The sequence below is a fragment of the Ailuropoda melanoleuca genome, chromosome 15, assembly GCF_002007445.2.
Source record: "Ailuropoda melanoleuca isolate Jingjing chromosome 15, ASM200744v2, whole genome shotgun sequence".
Classification (NCBI taxonomy): Eukaryota; Metazoa; Chordata; class Mammalia; order Carnivora; family Ursidae; genus Ailuropoda; species Ailuropoda melanoleuca.
The window spans coordinates 54,473,907-54,493,322 of record NC_048232.1 but is presented as its reverse complement, the minus strand read 5'-3'; the positions used below and the strand labels follow the sequence as shown (position 1 = coordinate 54,493,322).

Here is a 19,416-nt window from a genome sequence, read left to right as displayed (position 1 = left end):
CACTGTATGCCTCTAGGGACTAAATACTTTCATTGATGTAAGGCATTAAGACTAATGAAATAGGTGGCTTTCACTACCTCTTCCTAAACCTATTTTACTAGGAGGAAAGCCTATCTCATCTTAATCATTGGTTCCTGGCTATTAAAAACTGGCAGAAACAGATGATAACAGCATATTAATTGCTTTTATATTTGAGAGACTTTTTGCCTTGAATGAATAACATCAGTTATTTTTCTGGATCTGTACTTATATTGTTCCCAAATTTCTTTAGTTTTATTTAAGCAGTGGTTCTCAAAGTGGGATTCCTGATCTAGCAGTATTCCATTATATGGGAACTTATTAGAAATGGAATTTCTCTGGTCACACCACAGACCTACTGAATCTGAAACTCTTGGGATGGATTTCAGAAATCTGTGTCGTAACAAGCCTTCTGGAGATTCTCTTACATGTTAAATTTGAGGTCAATTAAGCTAGAAGAACTGGTGTAGGCGGTGACTGCACTTTACTCACATGAATTAGTTGATGTAATGCCTTCTGCAAAATTGCTGCTTAAAAATATCCCTCAGTTTTGATAGAAATGTTATTTTTTTTTGTAGTGGTGTTAGTGGTGAGAAAAGGAGAATGTATAGTTTCTAAGCTAAGAGTAACCATGAAGATCATCTCTTCTTACTAAAATATTTTTTACTCAGACTATTTACTGCCTTCCATTATCAAAATCTTCCTTTCTGTGATATCAAATATTAAGTCCCCTTTAACTGTGTGTCAGCCACATGTGGGGATTATACTTAGAATTAAAACTTATATTTGATGTATGAATGGGAGTCAGGCAAATCAACACTCTTTTTAGAAATGGTAACAACATCTGAAGCTGTACTTGGCAAATATCGATTACTAAGGAAATTAGAACCAAGGTTTAATAGGGAAGGAATTCTTTTACAGAGAGACATATTAACTGTCTTTAAACATAGGGAGTTTTCTCACATATGAGGACATTTTATGTTTTCTGGGCAATTTCAGAGAGAGATAGTTAAAAGAGGACTGATATCTGTTTAATAATATGCTAAAGCTATTATTAAATTATGTCTCTCTGTATGGACGGCACTGGAGGAGATAATGCTAAGTGAAATAAGTCAAGCAGAGAAAGACAACTATTATATGATTTCTCTCATCTATGGAACATAAGAACTAAGGATGATCGGTAGGGGAAGAAAGGGATAAAGAAAGGGGGGTAATCAGGAGGGGGAATGAAACATGAGAGACTATGGACTCTGAGAAACAAACTGGGGGCCTCAGAGGGGACGGGGGTGGGGGAATGGGATATACGTGATGGGTAGTAAGGAGGGCACGTATTGCATGGTGCACTGGATGTTATATGCAACTAACGAATCATTGAGCTTTACATCAGAAGCCGGGGATGTACTGTATGGTGACTAACATAATATAATAAAAAATGATAAAAAAATTATGTCTATCTGAAAATGGACTGGGCTGTCTTGTGAGTTAATGAGTTTTCTGTAGTTAAGAGTAGTTAAGCAACACCAAATGGTAGTTTGATAGAGTGGTTTAGACCCTACTCAAAGTGAGTCCTATCTGGGAGTTGTTAGAGGTACAGAATCTCAGGGTTTACCCCAGTCCTAGTGAATCGGAATCCACAATTTAACAAGATCCATTGATAATCTGTATGCACCTTATGTTTGAGAACTTGTGCTCTAGTAGACATCTAACGGATCATCTATTCTTTTTTTTATAAAGATTTTATTTATTTATTTGACAGAGAGAAAGACAGCCAGCGAGAGAGAGAACACAAGCAGGGGGAGTGGGAGAGGAAGAAGCAGCCTCCCAGCGGAGAAGCCTGATGTGGGGCTCGATCCCAGAACGCTGGGATCACGCCCTGAGCCAAAGGTAGCCGCTTAACACTGCACCACCCAGGCGCCCCTCTAATCATTCTTATACTTAATTCTTACAGGATTATGTTGTGATGCAGAATTTGAATAACAGTCTAGAAGAGAAGGGGAAATACATGAGCTTGGCCTCACATTCCACTGTGGGGTTGCTAACTGAATTAAATGCTACTCCAGAAGAAAAGATTCTGTTTCCTGAATATTGTACTTAATTTAAGTGAGCTGGTATTTGAATACTATTTCTTTAGTTAGCTTCGAACTCTTTGTGTTACACAAAAATGAAATATGCCTTTTGGATTTCTTGCACTACTTCCGCGAGATACTTGCATTAACCCCCATTTTAAACCCAAGGTTTAATCCTTCTCCCAGTTCCCTCCTCCATGCCCTCTTCCTGTTCATAAAACTAGGATATGCTAATTTCCCTCACTGAAACATTTCCTTTTTGTTTAGAGTAGGTATGGTTTTGTCTCCTGCTTTGTTCCTATACCTGGTGGGATGGGTCTGTATGAACGGACAGTAATGGCAGAAGGAAAGAATAGGTAAAGGGATGTGTAGGTATAGGGGGAACTGGAACGCGTTCTAGAAACCAGACTTTGCTCAAAGCTGAAATTTACTGGGGCAGGGAGTACTAAACATACAATCCTTATGGCCAAAGCAATGAATGGAGAACTGGAGAGGGAGTGAGAAGTGACAGAGGCCACCACACCCTAGCTTGACTCAGGTCTACCATGACTACCATGCCCTGATCCTGGGAGTAGGAAGCTGCTTAAAGAAATGACAAGCACGGAAGGCCAGAGAGCCAGAAGGTGCCCAAGCGCATTTATTTGCCTTCCCCCAGCATGGGCCGACACACGCTTTCCTGTAGAGACCGTTGTGCTGGGGAAGCCCGGAGGAGGAAAAGCGTATCCCCTGCCCACACCTGCCCATCCCCAGCCCTTGGCTTCTCAGGGGGCACTGGGACCAGAGCCAGCGCCAGCAGCCCGGGAGCGGCTTTGAGGGAGTCGTGTGTATCCGCGAGCGCGTGTGCGTGAGGAGGAGAGCAAAGACGTGATTACTTCAGAATTTATTTAAGGGCCGGTGGAAACCACTGCAGCAGCTTCCAGGGGAAGCCCTTGTTCCAGAGGAAGAGGAGGTGGCGGCTGCCAAGGAGGAGGAGGGGGGAGAGACGGAGGAGGAGCAGCAGCAGCCACAGCACGAGGCAAGTGAGGAGAGAAGATGCTGTAGCATCCGCACCGGCTCCCAGCAGGTTGGTTCCTCCGTCCGACGGATGCAAGCAACGCGGCTTGCAAAGAGGCTGGGAGGAGAAACTGTGTGTGGGGGGCTACTGCTTGCCTTTCCAGAGAAGAGGCGCCTCTTTTGAGTTCAGAGAGACACCCTAGGGCAGAAATAGTCTGGGGGCCAGGGGAGGACGCGTCGTGCTTCCCGCATCCCTGGGGACTCGCTCCCCCTTAGCTTTCCAACTCCCGACGTTAGCCATAAACTCCGGAGGGGCTCCGGGAGGGGGACTGGATGGAGAACTTCTCTTCCAGATACTCCTCACGCCTTTCCCCAAAGCTCACGTTTGGAGGGCACCCTCCAGGTGGCCTGGACGCGGAGGGGGAGCAGCGTCGCTCGGTTAAGTTTCTATAAGTCAAACCCAGTCCCTAGCTCCCGGCTCCCCGCCCCGGGTCTCCAGCTGCACGCGGGGAGTCGAGGCTGCTCCGGCAAAGGGGCCGCTACTGCTTTAAGAGCCGCCTCCCCCTCTCCTCCCTTTGACAATGGTCTGAACCGAGCTCTGCTTCCCAAAGCAAAATTTGTAATATGCCATTTTTCCGATGGACGCTTCTCCTTTTGGCTGCTGACGGAGCCGCGGGAAGATGCCGGGTTGCTGCCAAGCCACCCAGCCGGGGCACGTTCCGGGAGGGCGCCGGGGCACGCGAGGGTCTAAGCTGCCTTTCTCCTCCGGTTGCTAGGGAAATGGTCCAGGAGTGCCGGGTGTGAGCTTCCCTCGTCAAGCCTGAGACTGCGGTTGTCACTGATCAATTGAAGAAGCAGGACCCGAAATTACAGACATTAGGTACCGAAACTGTGTTTGAGTTACAAGGTTTCCCTTCCGCTTTATTTTTTTACCACCCCCTTCCCCGGCCCCACCCCGCCCCCAGGGAAGATGAGATGCAAATTCCTCCTTGCCAATTACTGTTCCATACCTTTTGCTTCCCACCCCCATCCTCTCCCTTCTCCTATTTCTCCATCTCCTCCCTACTTGGCTCTCTCTTTTTGGGCAAGAGATAAAGAATTTTAGTGTGGAAATTATTAAGTCAACTTCAGGGTGGTGGGGGGTGTGGCTGAGAGATAACTGTCCAGCAGTGTGGCCAGGAGCTGGCTCTTGGCCATCTGTAAAAGCACCGGGGTAAAGAAAGTGCAAAATGCTTCCATTAGAGGTGATAACAATATTTCCTGAGGACAGGGGATTTCAAAGAGTTAAATAGGAGGAGGAATATTCATGTAATGTAATCAGACAATGGCTAGGATTTCTCTCACCGAATTACTCCTTGTGGGTTAACTGAGGTGGAGCTGGGTTGGTTCTTAAGACTAAATATTTGAAGAGGAAACTAACTACCGAGAATAATTGCATCTTTGCCTATAGGAGGGTCTAAATCCCAGTGATCTGCTTCTATGAAGTGATTCATTGACAGAAAAAAAGCCTTTTGTAACACTGTCATATCTGAATAGGTACTGCTGGAGAGGCATATATTGCTAAGAAACACATTGGATCTTGAAAGCCCTTGGGTAATGACTCCAGTGGGCATTCAAAACTTTTATTTTGATATCTGAGAGATTTGGAAGACAGTCAAGGTTATGTGCTAAGAGTAAGGGAGTTGGTTTTCCTGGTATCAAATTCTTCAAGCTAAATTTAAGCACCAGGATAATTAAACCAACCAGATATTTTATTATTTTTTCCTTTCACAACACAATAAACAGTGTCTCTAACTAGGTCTTAAAACGTTCAGTAATTTAATGACAAAAGCATCAACATTTCGAAAAGGATAGCAATTCATATATCCAATTGACTTTGGGGAGGGGTGCCGAAAAGGCAAATACCAAAGTGAGCTGTTAGGATGTCCTTCCCGTTTTTTCAGGAATTATGTGATACGATTCAATTTTTAATACTGAAAATGATTGTGAAAGCTAAAAGTGGCATATGAGGATGAAGTACACTAGAGAGAAGAGCTGCTGGCAGTTGCTTCGGATGTTGTCCATTCTATAAGAGGGTGTTGAACATGGAACATAGATTTTTAATTGATTTTAATATCTAAATATGCATTTAAGAAATAGGTTATACTATATTTTCAGGGTTATACAAGTTTTTTGTAATTTATATTAGAATCTGAATTCTAATGCAAGGACTCAGCTAGTTCATGAAAGTGACCTTTATTTTTTGTAGACCTTTTTCTTTCTCCTAGTTTTGTTGAGAAGACTTTAGATTTACTCATTTGGGTTGACTGTTGGTGAAGAAAAAGCAGACGAATTCATGTTATTTTCTAAGTAGCTTTTGCATAGCTTGATTTTTCCCAATTGGATTTGAAGAGTTCAGAGTACCCACCGGAATTAAAACTTTGGGCGATGAATCAGAAAGAATCATAAAGGCACAATATTTTTTCTGCAAAGGTGAATGTTGGTCACCTTATAAAATAAATAAATACTTGTATTTGTAACTGCCCTTTTAAATCTTACTGTGTGATCTCAGTTAGGTATTCTATGGAGACTTACAATGGGCTTGTTTTTAAAACAACTCATGGATTCTTATCCCTACCTACAGAAGAGAAAACTGAAGTTTTGTTCCAATGTTGCAGGAGTGGAATCGAATCAAGTTGAGTGCAGAATTAACACACTAAGACCCTCAGTCCCTAAGCTGCTTCTCATCATAGCATCTTTGGACTGACTAAATCAGAGACCAGCTCTTATACTGATATAAAAGCCTAAAGTTTGTGAATGTCTAATATCTCTTGGCGGCAACAACCTTTGTAGAATTAGGTTCGTGTATGCAGCAGGAAATTATAGCTGAGGTAATCACTGCAGTTATGCTTTTCCTTGGAATTTAAACTTTTTTATAAGTAATTCAGAATGAAGATGTGCTAATGGCTTTTTTCCAAGAAGGATATGATTTAAAATACAGATTTAAGAATGTTTAGGTAATCCTAAAATGTAAGCCTTCCAAGTGTTTGGGCACAAATTGTCACAGTGCTATCATTTCCTCTCCCAGTATTTTGTTTTAACCTTAAGTGTCAAAAAGAAACACATTGGTTCCTGCTAATGATTTCTCAGAATGACACAGCTGTTCGGTGTGTGGATTTTCATGCATGGCATGTGAACTAATTGTTTTTAATATTCAGATGTGTTAGAACATTTTTTTTCCAGTTCCTTTCAATTAGTGTAAAGAAAATGTATAGCAGTTAGAAAAGAGCCTCTTTTTTTCCAGCTTTGTGATAATATTTAAATAAAGTTCAAATTGAGAAAATACAAAAAAATACTATCTTTTCATCCATTAGGTGGTTAGCGGCAGTAACAACATATGCGTGTGTGTACCCGCATGCGTGCGCATGCGTGTGCACTTGCATGTGCATTTAAATACAACTTATGTATCTATTCTCTTGCCTATTTTAGGGTGAATAAGAAATTTAACAAGTCAAATGTTTGCCTTCATGTGGCCCAATGTTTTGAGTGATGAGCAATAATTCAAAGTATTATCTTAAATTATCCTAAAATTCAACCCCCCCTTAATTTTTTTACACAGGATATCAGTAACAAAATACTTTCCTTTTATCTTTTAAAAAGTTTCTCCTAGTTTTCAGTGAGCCTTGACCAAATCATTCAGATAATTGAATTTATCTCTTCAATAACCCCAATTTATATGAAGGATCACATAAAAGTAATTATTGAGCTGTTAAGTCTTGACATTTTATTTGACGATATCATTAGAAATATTTTCCCTAGGAACAGGAATATATAGGCAGAGAAATGAATTGACCTTGCATTATAAAACCAAAAAATGCTCCAGGATCAACAGCCAAACCAGCATTTCTCCACATCAGCCTTCTGCAAAACCAAGCCCTCTAATTAATAGCTTCTGGCCTCAGTACAACGACTGAAATTGATATGGGTTTCATTCTTTTTTCAACATAAGGTAGAAGATAAAAGAAAAAATGAGATAATTTTTAAAATGCCATTTAGTAGATCGGTGTTGCATCTTAAAGTCTGTTTTCTATTAGAAATCAAATTAATAAATGATTTAAAAGTATTCTGAATAGTTCATTTATTTCATGACTGGAAGCTTGTGATTAACAGCTGAGATGTGAAGTAACTACATTAGCTAATGTAATTTATGATTTCTGTTTTGTGGAATATTCGAGAGTGTAGTTTGTATTGTTTGGATGGAAAGCAGGCAATACAGTTCACAGGAAACAAAAGAATATTAAGGATAGTTAGTAGTATAATAACCTAAACAAACTTATGCACCTCAGTCTATTTCATAAAGCTTATATTTAATTTAGTCAATATCACTTTATCTACTCTGCGTAGACTACCTTAACAATTTAGTCAGAGAACCCATAAAAGTGATAAAATGGGAATTGTAAAGTCAAGAAGCTTTAAATTAGTTGGTATGAAAAAAACCTGTTGATAAAATTTGAAAAAAAGTAAAAACTGATTATTATATAAAATGAATACTTATTTGTAGATTCCCTAATTGCAAGAGTGAACGTTAATTAATTCAATTATTTAAGTCCTTCAAAAATCATTTACTTCCTACCCTTGAAGTGCCAGATACTGGTACTTGCTTTTAACAATATAACAAATAAGGGTAAAATCTCTTTGCTATAAGAGATTTGTAAACTTACAGGGGTAGAAAGGTGATCAACTAGAAAGGTGAATAACATATTACTATAAATTGATTTGGAGGAATAAATCATGAAAAAAACCCCAAATTTTTGAGAAGTAGGTGAAACCAACCTGTATTTTGTAGGTAGGAGCTTTATACATTATCAATAAAAGAGAAAGGATATAGATTGGAGGGAGTCAATGAATCAATGAACTCATTGAGTTCAAAATATTTAGTGTGGTTGGAGTTGGGGCAGTGGGTAGGGGAAAAAAAGAGGCAATTAGGTTAATGAGCTGCAGAGTTTGGTGAGCTGAGGGTCAGATTGTTCCTTTACTAAGACTTCCCTCCCCTTTACTTCCTTTAAGCAATGATGTGTGAAGTGATGCCCACGATTAATGAGGACACCCCAATGAGTCAAAGGGGGTCCCAAAGCAGTGGCTCAGACTCAGACTCCCATTTTGAGCAGCTGATGGTGAATATGCTAGATGAAAGGGACCGTCTTCTAGACACCCTTCGGGAGACCCAAGAAAGCCTCTCACTTGCCCAGCAAAGACTGCAGGATGTCATCTATGACAGAGATTCGCTCCAGCGACAGCTCAACTCAGCCCTGCCACAGGTATGCTTCCTGGTAGTATTTGTCCTTCCTGCTGCAGTTGCAAAAGTGACAAGACTTAAATAAGCTTTGCTTTATTTCTATTCTTATAATGATCTTTTCCCTTAAATGATATGATATGCATGTTTTGGTGTGAAAAATGTAAAAATAGATTATTAGTTCACATAAAAATCTTACCTCAAATTTGTGGTACATTGGTGACAGTGGGTGTGAAGCCTGAGTTCCTATCTGGTCTCTCTTTTTTTGAAAAATTTATCTGTATGTTTTGATGGGCCTATCAGCTGTTGATCAGCATTCAACCACCCGAATGTGGGAATGGTATTCTCTTTCTTGCTCTTTAAACAGTATTATGACATTTGGAAATATGTATTTTCCATTTTTAGCTGTGTGGTCTGTCTTTGGAAATGATTGCAGTTTGGAAGTCTCCCGTCTAATTATATTTTATTTGTCTTTTTTTAAAAATGCCTAACACCTGCTCAAAAATTCTTGGAATTATCCATGTGTTATCCTCTCTTCTCAAAAAACATTTCAACCAGTTTCTTTAAAAAATATTTAGGAAAATAGAGAAAAGGCAAAAGTTCAGCCTTATTCTCACAAACTTAAAATTGTTAGATTAAGTCTTTTAAAATAAATGCTTGTCAAGCGTTAATGAAAATATATCATTTTAAGGATTTCAAGCTTATTTACATACAATGTTAATATTGACACTCAATTTTCTTTTTTAAGAATAGAGCAGTTGTGTTTGTTTTAGATATGAGAAAGATTATAGAATATGAATGAGATTTTTCATTATCACCCCAATATACTATAGTTTTCTTTTGAATACAAATTTGATTGGCCCTCTACTTTAAGACAGTATAGAAATGTTGAAGAGTTGACCTCTCCATGAAGTTATGTCTTGTGGCAAATATCTTTTCATAAATATTAAAAATTATATAATCAAAATTGATAAAATTCTAAATCCAGCTGTACTATTAACTTGAAGCATGATGTAGAGATATTTAAGACTCTCAGAATGAGAGCCTAGATCCCTTTATCACATCCCTATCAAGTAACCCTATAACCCTATATGAAGGAACCCCTGTTCCAGTTCTTTTCATTTCAGTCTGTTTGTCTTGTGTTACGATGCAATACTATTTTCAGTAACTCTCACTGGTTTGTTTAAATACACAGAGAGTTGATTCATTTCAAGACAACTATCATATCTTCACCAATTATTATATTTTTCAATGTTGACATTTCAATCTTTGCAACTGTTCTTCATAAGGTGATTTTTGAAAGATCACCATCATGCTTACTCTCCTTTAAGATTATTTGAGTTGGTTAATGGTGTTAAATTTGCTCCTGAACCCCTCACACTATTCTTTATCTTCTGTGACAAGCATAGAATAAGCAATTATTTTTCTTTCTGGATAGAGTGTTTTATTAAAGAAGCCTAGGATTACATTATACTTGGGGACAAATTCAACATACTTTCAGTATGCCCTGGAACGGTAGTCACCTGAACTTAAAATTGAGTTGCATAAATGTTGCACGTGTTCCCATTTTCCCTAAAATCTTGTTGGAAGTTGATTCCTTGGTCCTACATGTAGGACTATGCATATATCTCTCCTGCATTATCTTTGTATATCTTATATACAAAGGCAGTTTGGATCCTAACTCTATCAAAGTGATTCTAAGAATAATTTAAGTGTTTAAGTTATTTCTCTATCTGTAAAAAAATGAGTGAACAAGATATTTTTGGGGAAAAGAGGAGAAAACTGGAAATGCTTTCATACATACTATATTGTGTAGATAAATCTTTTCTTAAAGGTATAATAATAAATAAATTCTAGCAATTCTGTTGTAGTGACTATCTTGATTATAGTAATACCTAAAATTTTAAGTTTTGAATTTTAATTATACTGGTTTGCAATCTCTTATTCAAAACCCCTGGGGTCAGTTGTGTTTTAGAGTTCAGAATTATCTTGATTTTTTTGTATGTATATGATGTATATCATGGAACACCTCTCCAGATGGATTCTGGGAAGCACCCCATAATTATAGATTTTCATATCTGAAGAGAATTCTATGAATATTCCTATTGCATGGGAGAAATAAAGACCATAAATCTCTCATGTTAGTACAGGTTTAGTTTTGCACCAATCAAGTTTGCAACACACTTAAAAATAAAATATCAGTTTTCAAAGTATATAGGTTTTGGAATTATAGGTTATGGATTATGAACCACACATTTAGATAGACATAGTTCCAAAGTCTTTTACAAATACTTTGACACTTTTTTCAATGTTGATTTGCATTTTACTATTATAAATATTTGAGTAACACTAGCAATCCACAGGTCTTTAAAGACAGTGATTGTCCTGTCATATTTTTTTGGTTCTGTCATATTTTTAAAGAAAGTTTTTAATAATCTAATCTGTACCTTAAGGACTGTAGGTTTTCTGCAAGCAATAGAGGGATATTCTTTTTTAACTGATATCTTTGAATCTTTTTGACTATTTTGTAAGCAGTGTGATTATGTTGTTTGGTGGCATTGCATTGGATGTTTAACTGGAAGGAGAAAATAACTATAAATGTGAGCTTTGAGGCATAAATAAAGCATGTAAAATTGAAAACGACTACAATAACATAAAAATGAAAATTATTGTAACAAACATGGGATAGAATTCAAAGCAGCGTCGTCAAACTTTATGACATATTATATTTTATACAATACTTGTAGGTGTTGGTGATTTGCTGCTTTGCTTTAGTCACTTGTTCTCTGAACATTCCTTTATGAACAAATGTAGCAATGATTTTCACAGTCCTAATCAAGTAAATAAAGTATTATGTAGCCATAACGTTTAGTTTTTCATATGTGATTGGGTGTTTAAAGAGTACTGGTAATTCCATATCACCAGGCCTGATGTTTCTAAGCTACGCACTCAATTTTCTACTTTCCTGTGCATAGATGCATTTTCATGTTCCATAGAACCTCAGATTCAATGTGTCTCAAACTCAGTCATCCTCTGCCTCCCATTTCCCACCCAAATATGGTGTTCAGTGTTCTCACCCAGATCCTGAAAGTCCTAAATTCAGTCATCATTGGGCCCTATTGTTTTTAATCTCTTGAATAATTCTCAAATCTCTATTCTGTTTTTTTGCACCTGGTCCCAAACTTCTTTCTTTTCCATCTCCTAACATTCCTACTTTAGCAAATGTGTCATGTCATGTGTTTGAATAATACACGAATGTCATGCTTTTCCGGCTCATGAAACTTCATGCTTTTCCAGTATCTTCTTCATGCATATTCATCTCTATGCCCATAATGTTCTTCCTTGATGTCTTTGCCTCACTTCTCATCTAAACCAAGACTTTATCTCTTCCAGGAAGCCTTCTCTGAACCCCCAGGAACATTTCCTCTGTGTTCCTTAGCCTTATCATTTCCCATTTTCTCATTAAATTATCTGCTTATCTGCCTGTTTCCCAACCTAGACTATATGGTCTTTAAGCACAGGAATATATCATAATCATCTACAACACTCGGAACCAGTGGAGTACCAGGTCCGTAGTGAGGGCTTTAAAGTCAAATCAGAACTAAATGCATATTCATTTGGATGGAGAAGGAGCAATAAACTTGAAATAGGAAAATCTAGTTTGTATTGTGACTCTTTCATACATCATCAACTTGCATTAGCACTTCAGAGTTCCATGCTACAAAAATCAGTTAATACTAACACCTCACAGGGTAGTTTGTGACGATTAAAGAAAATAATGTAAGTAAAAACTAATTAAATTGTAATGCATTAAATATGAAAAGACTTGTGTCTGTTTATCCAGAATGCCAAAAGATAAATTAATTTCTATGTATGTATGTCAGTGAGCATTAGAATAATTTACAAGGAATATTGATCAAATAGTTTTAAATTTTTGGAAAACAGGACAGATATTTCTCAATTGCTAATATGCTTAGTAAGAATATTTAAAGGAAAAGTGAGGAAAGTGAGCTTTCCATTATAAAAAAGTCATTATTTATGAAAGTTTACAATTTCTTTTTAGCACTTTATTTAGCATATATTAAGGGTCTTCTGTGTATTATCAAATGTTTACTTATATTTGTAGAGGGGTTAGGGAATAAAAGGAACATAATTTGGCTCTCAAAAAACTCAGGAAATAGACTTGCTTAGAAAAAATATATAAATGGATCCAAATTAATATAGTGCCAGAAGTTATAGAAGTACTGAAAAAATTTTGACCTATACTGTTGACATATGATTAATACAGAAAGTTTCATGTGGAGAGTGATATTAAAGAGGTATTTTCAAAAAATTTTGGAGGGGCACCTGGGTGGCTCAGTCGACTGAATGTCTGCCTTTGGCTCAGGTCATGATCTCCCTGTCCCTCTGCAGCTCCCCCTCCTTATGCTCTCTCTCTGTGTCAGATAAATAAATAAAATCTTAAAAAAAATGTTGGAAAGAATTCAAGGATATTCTGTGTAGAATAGTAGGGTTGTGCATAGGGCCCTTTTAAAGACTTTTGGGGGATTGAAGTTCAGTCTTTGTTCTTCTTTCTAGGCTAGGCTTGAGGTTCCTAATTTGCACGAAGGAGACATGAACTAGCAGCATCCCTGGTTTTCGTTTTTCTTTTTTTAGGAAGACTAAATCAGAATCAAATAAGGAGAATAACTGACAGATTTATTTGTCAAAGAGTTGTAGGGTAGGAATGAAATTTTATATATGACAGTGGAGGAATATGACCTGTTCATATATATGGTGACAGCTAACAATAGGAGTTTGTATATAGAATGATAAGTAGAATTTTGAGTGAACTGGTGTTGAAGTAATAATGGAGGAATATTATTTTGCCATTTTGATTTAGGATGGATTACATAATATATTCATCAGCTAGCTATTGCTAATTATACTATGTAGAAAGACAAATATTATATGATTTCATTCATATGTTGAATTTAAGAAACAAAACAAATGAGCAAAGGGGAAGAAAGAGAGAAAGAGGCAAAGCAAGAAACAGATTCTTACAGATTCTTAACTGTAATGAGCAAACTGATAGTTACTAGAAGGGAGGTGGGTGGGGGGATGGATTTAAATAGGTGATGGGGATTAAGGTGTGCACTTTGATGAGCACTGGGTGTTGTATAGAAGTGTTGAATTATTATATTATACACCTGAAACTAATATAACACTATTTATTAACTAGCTGAAATTTTAATAAAACTTAAAAAAATAAAATTATGTAACAACACAAAACTGCACTGTAAAATCTCATGCAAGATTTTGGGTGTATGGAATATAGCTGATCTTGAGTTGGATTGGTTGCTCTTGGTTAGCTGAAGGTTGGCTCAGCTGTATGCTAACTGGCTATTGTTTGATTCAGGATGACCTTGGCTCGACCAACTGGGGCCGCTCAGCTCTATGTGTGCAATCCTGCAATAGGCCAGCCCTGGCATGTTCTCATGGTCATGGAAGAAGAGTAAGAGCAAAGCAGAAGTAAGCAGGTCCTTTTTAAGCTTCTGCTTGAGTTTTCTTCTGGTAATGTTTCATGGTCATGCCTAGAGACAGAGTGGAAAGCAATAGAAAATTACATGGCAAAATTACAGGGAGGATTGAAGCACAAGGACCACCACTGCAATTGGTCTACCACAAATATAAGCTAAAAGTCTCTTATTATATTAGGGAGAGCTTATCATGATAATGTAATAGTTCTAGAGGGTTGTGGGAACTTTAAATAGGATGAGCCTTAATCTAAGAAAGACAATAGAAATGGAAAGAATATTGAGGAGAAAGGATGGACAAGGACTGATAATGAACTGAATGGCCAAGACTTTGAAGTTGAGTCAGAAGAATTTGGATTGGAGTTCTTCCACGTATTAGCTGAGGGACCATTGGTAAGTAACTTGATTTATCTGAAACGCTATTTCCGTAATTGGAAGGAGGGATGATATCTTCTCTTGGGAGTGGTTGAAAGGAGGTGTGTATATATGCTTCAGAAACCCTGAACATTTAAAAATGTCAGGAGACATTTTTCATAAATTGGGGTGAAAAGGAAATTATGGAAATTATGGAATTATGTTGAAAGAGGCTACTTGTGGAGAGCAGGAATGTGTTTATATTTTGACACTTTAAAACACAAATTATTTAAGTGATGCTTACAGAGAGTCACTTTTATTCTGGAGGCAGACTACCCAAGTATCTTTTTTGGCTTGTAACTTCCTAGCTCAATGACTTTGGTCAAAGTAGTTAATTCAAACAATGATACAATCAGTCTCATAGGATTATTATGAGAAATAAATGAGCTGGAACATGTCAAATGATCAATTCAATGCCTCACAGATAGTACATGCTCAATAAATGTGAAATACACCTATTGATGCTGTTATTATTGCTATAGATTTTATCATCATTATCCTTAGCCAACCTTAACTGCACAATTGTACTGGGTAATAATGAACACTAGCACAAATTGAAAGCACTAAAAATCCTTACTCTCTGCAATCTTTATCAAATTTTGCAAGTCCCTTGATTTACCTTTTTTAAAAAAAAAAAATTCTTAACTACACTTCGCTAAATGGTTTCCCCAAATTTTCCACTTCCTCAATGGCCAGTCTCACATGTCCCTTGATTAAGTCAAACAACATCCCTTTGTATTGTGCTAAGATAACATCTGGATTGAGCTCTTTCCTTTTCAATGAAACCTAATACCACTGCACTAAGCATTTTATCCCTTGCTCCCATCAAAGATGCTGCATCTTTTGCTAACTCTTATTATAGTTATTCTCTTTTCTTAATGTGCTTTTCTTTCCTCCAGTTAGTTATTTTTCCCCTGGCCAAATGAAATGGTGTTCACAACAGCTTTTTGTTTCTCATGATTTATATCCACTTTATTTATATCTATTTTTTAACATTTATAATCAGGCTTTTATCATCACCATTCTCTTAAAAATACACTCGTGTATGCTACCAGTGGATACATACTTTGCAAATCTAGTGATCCTCTTTCTTTCTTCATGCCCCTTGGCATCTCAGTCCCAAGCAATGCTATTAATTATTTCATCTTGTAATTCCCATGTCCTTAATTCTTTAAAACCATTCCTTTTCTAGCTACTCATTATGTTGTCCTTCAAAACTGATTCTTTTCCCACATACTCCCATACACTTATTTACTCTCGAACTCATCCTCATTTACTTCTGTTCTCCAGTCTTACTCATTGCCCTTTCTGGTTAAGGCTAAGACATTCTTCTAATCTGTGATGCCTTGTTCTCATGTTTTTTTCATTATTATTTTTCTCCGTATCTACTATCTTCAATTGTTATTGCTCTATCAAATGCCTTTTTGGTAACATATTCAAATCTATTTCTTAAAAGGAACAGTACAAGACCAACAAAAGAGTCACTTGACACTGCGTCTCTGCTTAGCCACCAATCTCTCTTTTCTTTTCCTGACACTTTACTTCTTAACTTGTCTGTTCTCACTCAGTTTCTTCATTTTTCTATTCACCTTGGAGCAACTGAAGTCTGGCTTTCCCTCAGACTCCCTGCTCAAAATGATGTTACCAGTAGGCAGTTGATGAATGCAGTAGGTCTGTTTTATTAAAATTCACTGCAAACTTTGACACTGTGATTGCTCCCTTCTCAAAGAGCACACACACACACACAAAAGCCAAACACCTTACTCTCTTAACTTATATGACACCACACTGTCTTGGTTTCTAAGCCTTTTTTGACTTTTTCTTCCCCATTTCTTTTTCTGTGAAAAAGCTCCTCATCAATCCACTCCTTAAATGTTAAATAATAAAGATATGATGAATAATAACAATAGCTAGTATTTCTGAACACCCCCACTATGCCAGGCAGAGCTTTATTTAAGCATCCAGATATTCAAATGGGAGTCTGTCTTTCTTTTTAAAGGGAGGCTAAATAATTGAGGTGTAAGACTTGATTCACAGAAAGTGCTAAAATATAATCCAACTAATAAGTCCAGTGTTAGTTCAAGTTCCATTTTAAGATTCTACAAAGGTTGAGGTGGTAAAGCTAGAAGAGAGACTGGATTGTTTTTGGAGATCTGTTGGCTTGTTGTGCATAGTCTTCCATTCCATGTATGAGGGATGGGGCAGTTACACTTCAACTGAGCCAAGTGAGAGGAGCTTCAGGGAAAACATTTAAGAGAGCTTGATGTACTTCCTCCAAAAGCTGAAGGATATAGAGTCTGATGTCTAAAAGACACAGCTGTGGCTAGAGATGCCTCTGCCTCTGTAATAGATTAAAGGGTCGCGCGGTAGGCAAGCTTCAAGTCTTCCAATGTGTAAAAAAAAAAAAGGTGGTAGTTTTTTGAAGTGCAGGTCCCCAGATGGTGAATAATGAGAGACAAATCGGAGGATTGATTCCAAAGACGGGTTCTTTGAGAAAGTCATGAACCTATGCCAGAAGAAGGGTCATTGATTATGTACTTGCCATTCAGAAAGCCCTGACCATAGATGACAACTGTGTCAGCCACATTCCACTGTGATCTTTCATTCCGGTTTTATTTTCCCAGGCTCTGACTCTAGAAGGGTGAGGAACTGTTACTGTGAGTGTAGGGTGTCAACATAAAGGGAGACCACCGTGTCCACATCCTCCATTGCAGACTTCAAAGCTTGAGACAAGCCTGAGCTGAGTGAAAGGGTTGAGCTTTAGGTGGGATGGGAGCTTAGGGCTTTGTAAATTAGATAGTTCTATATAGAACTAGAACTATGAAATTGTTAGACTATTTAATTCCCAAACAAAAGGACAGATAGTTTATTTTCTAAGCATGAACAGAAAAGCTAAGACACCTGCCTAAAATTTTATTTGGGGTTCATTTCTTCACCTGAGGGAATCAGGAGACATAACAATATTGATTTCTGAATCCAGCTCTTTCATTAAATTCATTAGACGTATCATCTCAGTTAATCCTCAAGACATTCCAATGAGGTGGTTATTGCAGATGATACAACCGAGGCACAGAGAGGTTAAGTTACTTGTTCAACACCACACAGTTGGTAAGTGGTACTCACCAGGATTTTATTCATGGCTTACTTGTGTTTTACTCTGAGCCATCTCCTTTATTTCATTATGCTTATTGGATATAAAGAAGTATTAAACTTCTCTGGAAACCATTATGAGACATGGGCCATTGCAAGTATTTCTCATGACTACTCCTAAGTTTTAATAAGGTGAACAACCTTATTATGGATGAAATATGAAAAGATTATTAGAGTTCATGTAATTATATAAACACAATTATTTAAGAATCTCAAATCTTTCTAATACCATGACTTTAACTTTTAATGTATTGAGCATACTTTATAGACCATCAGATACTTTTTATAAGCAAGAAAGTATGGGTTGTATGGAAAAGTATTTTACAAGAAATAATAGTACCCGGATTTCAGTTTCAACTTTGCTAAACCCCATGACACAGGAAAACCATTGGACTTCCGAGACTTCTTTTTACTTACATATGAAAGGGTTATTCTAGTTCTCTCTAATGTGTTGAATACTTTTGCTAATTTCAAATGATTACAAAGGGCATACATTTTAGCTTTATTGATTTAATCATAAACATTTAATCAACAATTATGACTTATACAACAAAAATGTTAGGGTCCACTCTGTGTCAGGTTCTATGCTTATAGTGTAGTGTTGCTGATATCTATGCTTTATTTTAAAACCTTGGCTAATTACGGTTCCTAGGAATATATTGTGGTAATAAGAAGGTAAGGCCTATAATCCACTGAATATCATGTGTATTTGTAAATTCTTTGTAACTAAGGATTATATCTAGTTATTCCATTGCCTTTTAGCCTCTAATGTAATGAACTGTCCATGTTTCTGAAAAAGGGAGTTCCCTCTCATGTGTCCAGAAATTATTCCCTCTTGCTATTTCAGGACAAAAATTTCCCCCTTTTTTCCCTACATCATCACTGTAGCCATCTTTAATGGGTTATAACCAACGGTTTTAAATGTTCTTATATTTCTCCCATCTTAAAAAAAATTCTGTTAACAACCTCACCTTACCAAGTCACCACCCCATTTCTTTCCCTTTACAGCAAAAATTAAAACAAAACAAAAAAAATATTTGCACTTGTTATTTCTCATCTCTCTCCACATTTTCTTCATTTTCTCTTGAATCCACTCCCCCTGGGCATTTACCCCATAAACTTCATCTGCTCTGCTTTGTGAACATTATCTATAATCTCTGTATTGCTAAATGCCTTGGTCAATTATCAGTTTATTCCTGTTAATCAGCAGTATTACCCACGCTGGGTCTCTTCTTTTCTGTTACACTTTCTTCATTTGGCTCTAGGGCAGTGCACTTGCCTACTTTTCCTCCTACCTCATTGGTCACTCCTCAGTGTTTGTTGTTGGGCACTCCTAATCCTCCACACCCATTAATGCTTGATTATTCCAGGACTCAGCGGTACCTGTACCTTTTCTCTTTCCATCTGGGCTGACACAATTGATGATCTCTTCTATCTCCTGGCTTTACATATCATCTAAATGTTTATGACTCTGGCATTAACATTTCTAGTACAGACATTTCCGATGACCTTCAGACTCCTGTTGTCAAATGCAGAAATTTCACGTGTCCCAAATTGAGTTCGTGATCTTCACTTACTCTTCTGCATCTCAATTAATAGCAACGTCTATCTCCCGCTGGCTTAGGCCAAGACCTCAGTGTTTTATTTCTTTCACACATTCTGTATTCCATCTAACAGTAGTCTCTCCATTTTATCTTCAAAATATATGTAGACTTGAACCCTGATAATCACCGCTACAGCTCCATCCTAGTCAGAGTCACCATCTCTTATCTAGATTAGACAGGATATTCCTAACTGGCTCCTTGCTTATGTCCTTGTACCTCATCGGTTTGTTGCCAAAATAGCAACAAGAAAGATCCTGATTCTGATAAAAGGTAAGTCAAATTTTGTTTCACATCTCCTCAAATCTCTGAAATCCTCCCCTTCTCAGTGTAAAAGCCCAGGTCTTTAAATTGGCCTAAAGGCCTAACAGCTGTCCCCTTCCCTT

The 19,416-nt window shown here is 37.4% G+C and overlaps 1 protein-coding gene across 15 annotated transcripts in view; it reads left to right on the top strand.

Moving 5' to 3' along the window:
* Window positions 1–2,970: 2,970 nt before the first annotated feature.
* PPFIA2 (PTPRF interacting protein alpha 2) overlaps window positions 2,971–19,416 on the top strand; it is a 479,196-nt gene continuing 462,750 nt past the window's right edge. For 8 of the 15 annotated variants that reach the window (XM_034643747.1, XM_034643749.1, XM_034643746.1 and 5 more), the window contains exons 1-2: window positions 3,673–3,957; window positions 8,124–8,374. In XM_034643747.1, the coding sequence (XP_034499638.1) occupies window positions 8,126–8,374 (249 nt within the window). In that variant the 5' untranslated portion in view covers window positions 3,673–3,957; window positions 8,124–8,125. Of the gene's footprint in view, window positions 3,148–3,671; window positions 3,958–8,123; window positions 8,375–19,416 lie in introns of those variants that run through there. The other 7 variants (XM_034643759.1, XM_034643753.1, XM_034643752.1 and 4 more) reach the window with 2 other exon arrangements.